General features: G+C 36.8%; 1 protein-coding gene across 1 annotated transcript; it reads left to right on the top strand.

The window, feature by feature from the left end:
• Positions 1-1,600: 1,600 nt before the first annotated feature.
• Positions 1,601-5,089, top strand: LOC140823141 (auxin response factor 18-like). Its single transcript, XM_073184321.1, has 5 exons — positions 1,601-1,890; positions 2,027-3,275; positions 3,758-4,575; positions 4,687-4,749; positions 4,882-5,089. The coding sequence occupies exons 2-5, from the start codon at positions 2,202-2,204 to the stop codon at positions 4,961-4,963; spliced, it is 2,037 nt and encodes a 678-aa protein (XP_073040422.1). The 5' UTR covers positions 1,601-1,890; positions 2,027-2,201; the 3' UTR covers positions 4,964-5,089.
• The last annotated feature ends 1,522 nt before the right edge of the window (positions 5,090-6,611 follow it).

Genomic DNA, 6,611 nt, shown 5'->3' with positions numbered 1-6,611 from the left:
AACAACATTATGTTAAATATATTATTTATAATATTAAATTATTTATCCAAACATTATTATCTTATATTCAATTCATAATTAAAATATTATTAACATATCATCGATAATTTATTTGTTACTATAAATATAAAAAAATAAAAAACAGTTAGAGAGACACGCGCTTTGAGCAAAGTAGGCTCGAAAGTCGAGGGGTGTGGGGGTAATATTAACCACGGTAAGAAGCAAGAACTGACAGGGAGAATTATAAATAACCAAGGTTAAATCTGTCAAGTCAAATAACTATTCTCCCTCAGAACCCGTACAGTTCGGACCAGCAGTAAAAAGGATGTTTCCTTGAATCTCGCGATATCTTTTTCAAACAGCACGACACGATATTTTCTCAACTACTCTACCTTTTGTTTGGCTTATATAAAGGAAACACACATTATTACAAATTTATTGTTAATTTTACGACTAATTAAATTTCAAGACCTATTTAACTTTTTTTTAAAAAAATAATTAAAATTCAGGATACATTTTCGATCACTAATCACTATATTGAATTAAGAGTGAGTTTTATGTGAGATCGTTTCTCACGCATAATAATATGTGATACGAGTCAACCATATCCATATTCAAAAGTAATACTTTTTCATGGGTGACCCAAATAAGATATTCGTCTCACAAATACGACCCGTGAAACCGTCTCACACAAGTTTTTGTCTTGAATTAAATATAGAATAATAATTGGAAAGAATTTAGGTTATATTTGAAAAAGTCTATTGTGAAACGGTTTTACGAATCTTTATCTGTAGACGAGTCAACCCTACCCATATTCACAATAAAAAATAAAACTCTTAGCATAAAAAATATTATTTTTTCATGTATGACTCAAATAAGAGATCCGTCTCATAAAATACGATCCGTGAGATCGTCTCACACAAATTTTTGCCGTTATATTTTGATGGAATAATCTGAATTTGAGAGATGATTTCAACTCGAATTATTTCAAATGAATATGTAAAAGAACTGATTCGAAATCGAAACAAATATGAAATGTAGATATATCATATATTCAAACAATCCAACATATTTTAAATCATTCGTCTTAATTTTTAATTAAATAAAATAAATTTAAAATCAAATCTTTCGATTAAAATACAATTTTATTGAATTTTGAAACGAAATATTGAGAACAAATAATAACAAACTCTTAGTTTATTTTCAAAAATAAAAATCAAAATAATTTATATATTTGAAAATGACAGGTTTTTTGTGAGACGATTTCACGAATCTTTTATCTGTGAGATGTGTCAATCATATCGATATTTACAATACAAAGTAATACTCTTAGCAGAAAAAGTAATATTTTTTCACGAATGACCCAAATAAGAGACACGTATCACAAAATACAAATCGTGAGACTATATCACTCAAGTTTTTGTCATTTGGAAATAAATAATCATAAAAGAATGAAATATTTTTATTTTCTAATTTATAAACGGCGTCGTTAACGTGTAATGAGGGCGTCAAGTATCTTTTAACAGAGCCGACGATTTTTGTGGCAATGTTTTGTTGTAATCGTTGCAACCAAATATTCCTACTCTACTAATCTGTAATGTGTTCTCGTGTTTTTCTTTTCCTTTTATCTTTCTTGTTTCTCTTAAATGAATGAATCTCAGATTCGTAGATTACTCGCATTTTTCGTCGTCAATTCAAGAATCCTCTGTCCTGTCGACTCACTTACCCCACAAACACAGTTACATACATCCACTCAGTGTTTTTCCACTCCCACTTTGTGTGTAAAAAGTCCTGCAAACTCAAACCACTTTATCTAAATTCTGCAAGGAAATTGATGTTAGCTCTCTGCTTTTTTGAAAGATGCAATTTTTGGCGTGTTTAGTGCTGTTGGTATGGTTTTTAATTAATGATAAATAATTTGTGATGGGATTTTGTTTTGAATTACTGTACTTGGTATTAGTGGCGTTGTTTCACAGTACCGGCTGTCATGATTTAATGTTTTTTTTTTCTTTTGTTTTTGGCGCAGAGTTGAACGGTGTCCGGAATTGCCGATCCTTTTGAGATTGGTCGCCGCATTTATTGAAGAAGAAAGGTAAAAAGTTGAGATCTGTGTTGTTTTTCGGAAGGAATTGAAAACATATATATAGAAGGAGAGAAGGAAGAAAGAAACTGCATTTGGGTTTTGATAAGAAGGAAAAATCATGGATGTGACTGAAAAATGCTTAAATTCTGAGTTGTGGCACGCCTGTGCGGGAGGCATGGTGCAAATCCCGTCGGTGAACTCGAAAGTCTTCTATTTCCCTCAAGGCCACGCGGAGCACACACTAACTGCTGTGGATTTCGGGGGTCTGCTCAGAATTCCGGCGATGATTTTATGCAGAGTTGGTGCTGTGCAATATTTAGCCGACCATGAAACTGACGAGGTTTACGCCAAAATTAGGCTGATCCCAGTTGGGAGCAACGAGCTTGGCTTGGAAGATGATGGGATTATGGGGAGCAATGGATCTGAATCTAACGAAAAACCCAGTTCCTTTTCGAAGACGCTGACTCAATCTGATGCAAATAACGGTGGGGGATTCTCCGTCCCAAGATACTGCGCGGAGACTATTTTCCCACGGCTGGATTACACGGCGGACCCGCCTGTGCAGAATGTAATTGCTAAAGATGTTCATGGGGAAACTTGGAAGTTTAGGCACATTTACAGGGGTACGCCGAGGCGGCATTTGCTGACTACTGGATGGAGCACTTTTGTGAATCAGAAGAAGCTGGTGGCTGGTGACTCAATTGTGTTCTTGAGGGCAGAAAATGGGGATCTTTGTGTCGGGATAAGGAGGGCGAAGCGGGGCGGCGGCGGCGTGGGTGGCACCGAATCCTCTTCTGTGTGGAGTTCTGTGAGTGCTGGAAACTATGGAGGATTTTCAGCGTTTTTGAATGGAGAAGAGAATAAGGTGATGATGCAAAGGAGCTTTGGTAATGGGAATGCGAGGGAGAGGGGGCGAGTCAGGCCCGAATCTGTCGTTGAATCGGCTTTCTTGGCGGCCAATGGCCAGCCTTTTGAGGTGGTTTATTATCCAAGGGCGAGCACGCCTGAATTTTGCGTGAAGGCGGCATCTGTGACCGCTGCTATGAGGGTTCAATGGCGGTCCGGGATGAGGTTTAAGATGGCATTTGAAACGGAGGACTCGGCTCGAATCAGCTGGTTCGTGGGAACTATAGCTTCCGTTCAGGTTGCTGATCCTATTACATGGCCTAATTCGACATGGAGACTTCTTCAGGTGATACTCTTCTTCTCGAGAGTTTTTGTTGGTTGGGTTTTGGAATATTAGGTTGTTAAAACTTTTCTTTTCTTTTTTTCCCAGCACAATTAGAATGAATGAAGATTAATTTTTTCTCGGATTCATGTCTAATCATAATTTTGAAACTAAAGGTTAAAAACTGAGTTTTTGGAGTAACTAGGATTAATTAATTATTCTCAATGTGCCTTCATTCGGGTACTTGATTATGAAGTTACTGCAAAACTAATGTGTAATGGTTGTGGAAAATCCGTTGTTGGTTTATCTATGAATCTTTGATACAGTCCAAGACCTTTAATCAGATGCAAAACAACGATGTATATTATTTCTTCTCTTGCGTCTTTTGTATATTTTCTTCATATCTTCGCGATTCATCTGCTTCCGTCTAAGAAGGGAAAAAGTTCTTGAAAATTTACGGGTCTTTCTCATGTTCTTACATTTGCTCGCACTAAATGTCATTATAGGTCACATGGGACGAACCAGATCTGCTGCAAAACGTGAAATGTGTTAGCCCGTGGCTAGTTGAAATGGTCACGAATATGCCAGTACTCCATATTTCACCCTTCTCACCGCCGCGGAAAAAGTTGCGGTTACCTCATCATCCAGATTTCCCTCTCGACGGCCAGTTTCCGATGCCGTCATTTCTAGGCAATCCCCTAGGCCCCAGCAGTCCCTTTTGTCATCTACAAGACAACTTAACTGCAGGCATACAGGGAGCCAGGCATGCTCAAATTGGAGTCCCATTTTCGGATCTCCATCTTAACAACAAACTGCATATGGGATTGTTTCCGGTCAGCATCCCACGGCATAACCCTCAGGCTAAAATTCCTGAAAAAATCTGTAAAAGCAATTTAGACGGTAATGAAAATATTTCTTGCTTGTTGAGCATGGGAAACTCTTGTCAGAAATCCCATGTGCATGATGGTGTCAAGAAACCACAATTTGTACTATTCGGTAAGCCAATACTTACCGAGCAGCAGATGTCCTGTGGTAATGTTGATGAAAGCTTCGATCTTGATGGGCAAGATCGTTCCAAGGGTTTGCCCAGTACCCAGTGTATGCTGAAACGAGCTGAACTTGGTCTCAACACCCATCTCTGCAAAGTGTTCTTAGAGTCGGAGGATGTGGGTCGTACCCTTGATTTGTCGGTTCTTGGATCGTACGAAGAGTTGTTTTTAATGTTAGAGAACATGTTTGGGATAGAAAGTTCGGAACTAATGAGCCATGTGTGTTATTTTGATGCTGCAGGTGCTGTAAATCGAGCTGGAGATGAACCGTTCAGGTTAAACTCATCGCTCCTTGGCCTTAATTTACTCTATATACTATCGAAAATCTCTTGATTTTACATAGGAAAGACACCGCGACGTCCTAACCTCACCTCACGTACCTGCAGTGAGTTCAAGAAGACTGCTAAAAGATTGACGATTCTGATGCAGAGCAGTAACATTGCTGAAAGGTAAATGCCGATATTCTTACCTATTCCTATATTATCTTTTCCTTTCCGATTTACTTGTATTTATGTGCAATACCCTACAATTCGAAATTGAGAAGTTCAAGAAACTGAAAAATGTATAAATTTGAATTACAGGAAACTGATCACCGGTTTGCTGATGGCCGAACGTGGACTAGATTCATCGAAACAGGCAGGACCCTTGAGCATATTTGCATAGTAATAAAGGCCATTCAAGTGAGACATGAGATTATTAATGAATGTTTAATGTTATAAAGGACAAAGTCACTAACTACTTTTTAAGGACCTCTTCCTTTATTTGAAGAACTTTATGCAATTTTCATCAGTATATTGTTCAACACTCGGTTCATGCATCAAGTTGATTTGATGCATGGAAATTCGTTCGTGTTACTGTATATGCGTAGTAGAATCCCGATCCAGTTTCAAAGATGCTACAAAATGTTTTCAATGTATTGCAATGCGGGCCTGCCTGGAAAAATGCATGTTGGATTAGGTGTTGGAGTACTCTACCTAATCGAATAACAACTTGTGTATGGGATGTGGTGTTTACGAGTATCGTTTCATCGAAAAATGTATGACCGAGCGAGTTTTACAGAGGGTAGGAGACGTTTTTGTTATGCCATTGTCTATCTGATTCTATGGATTCGTCTATTGGGGGCGTAAATGAGCTGATCTCGAGTCGAAGTCCTTTAAAGTTGTGCATTTGTGCTGCTCATGTCTTAGGTTGGTGAACTTCCCAACTCGACGATCGAACTGCTCGACAAGGAGTTGGTCTTATAATTATGTAAAAAGTTGGGGAGGTAGATCTAACGCAAAAAATAAAAATAAAAATAAAAATAAATATAATATATTGAAGCCGAATTTGTGGGTGAAACACACATGGGATGATGATGTCTACCATTTTGTCATGCCCACGGGTTTGTCTACTGGTCGTACTCTTCTTGAATTGCTTTCATTTTGCGAAAAAGACCCTTCTGCGCCAACCCCAACATCGGAATTACAATAATGCCCTTATCCAAATTATTCCTCATTTTATACTTTTAAAAATTTCTTTTCCAAATCAAATTTATATTTACATATAAACTTCATATTTAATTCATTTACAAAATAACAGTAAAAATTAGTTAATATAGGTTATATTAGTAAAACTGAAAGAAAGTATAAATAAATTTAGAAACTGAATTATATTTATATATATATATATAAAATTTGAATCAAATGGCAAAATGAGGGGAAAGTGGTCATAGACGGAAGGTCAAAATGAAATCTTTGGACACGTGCGGTGGTGGACAAAAGTTAATGAATGAGCTTCGATTTTCAACTTTTTGGTTTCGGTTCATATGATTTTGATGATTCACATGTGGAATCTCATTCCATTGCATCATTCTTTGACTAAACAAACCCCCTTTTCATTACCAGTTACAAAGCCTGTGGCCAATTACATTATAGGAAAAATGTTCTTCAGTTCCCGGCCGTCGATTTTTTTTGTGTTCGGTCTTTGAGTACTTTTTTAGTACAACATTTTCACATGAAGTGTACTACATTTCCGCATGAATACGATATTCTTGAGTTCTTTTTAAATAATTTTTTTTGAAATGGTGAACTTTAATTGTATAATCAGTAATCGATTTAAACAAAGTCAATTTGTTAAATCTAAAGTCATTTCACAAATCCCATCAACAAAAGCATGAATTTCAACACACTCTTTCTTCATCCCAATGTGTGGGCTCTTAGTTTTCTGTTCAAAAACCACGAATTGTGGAAACATCATGTTCCAAATGCATGGGATCACAATTCATACTAGTCATTTGTCATATATGATGCATATGAATTTTTATTTAAATAAA

The sequence above is a fragment of the Primulina eburnea genome, chromosome 2 (assembly GCF_022965805.1).
Source record: "Primulina eburnea isolate SZY01 chromosome 2, ASM2296580v1, whole genome shotgun sequence".
Classification (NCBI taxonomy): domain Eukaryota; kingdom Viridiplantae; phylum Streptophyta; class Magnoliopsida; order Lamiales; family Gesneriaceae; genus Primulina; species Primulina eburnea.
Note: the sequence above shows the minus strand (reverse complement) of the source record. Positions and strands in the feature narration are given on the sequence as shown.

Bases quoted from the DNA above. Each gene is read 5' to 3' on its own strand.
- LOC140823141 (XM_073184321.1), top strand. From the start codon at position 2,202: ATGGATGTGACTGAAAAATGCTTAAATTCTGAGTTGTGGCACGCCTGT. The intron at 4,576-4,686 runs GTTAAACTCATC...ACGTACCTGCAG, and splicing joins GCTGGAGATGAACCGTTCAG to TGAGTTCAAGAAGACTGCTA. The intron at 4,750-4,881 runs GTAAATGCCGAT...TTTGAATTACAG, and splicing joins AGCAGTAACATTGCTGAAAG to GAAACTGATCACCGGTTTGC.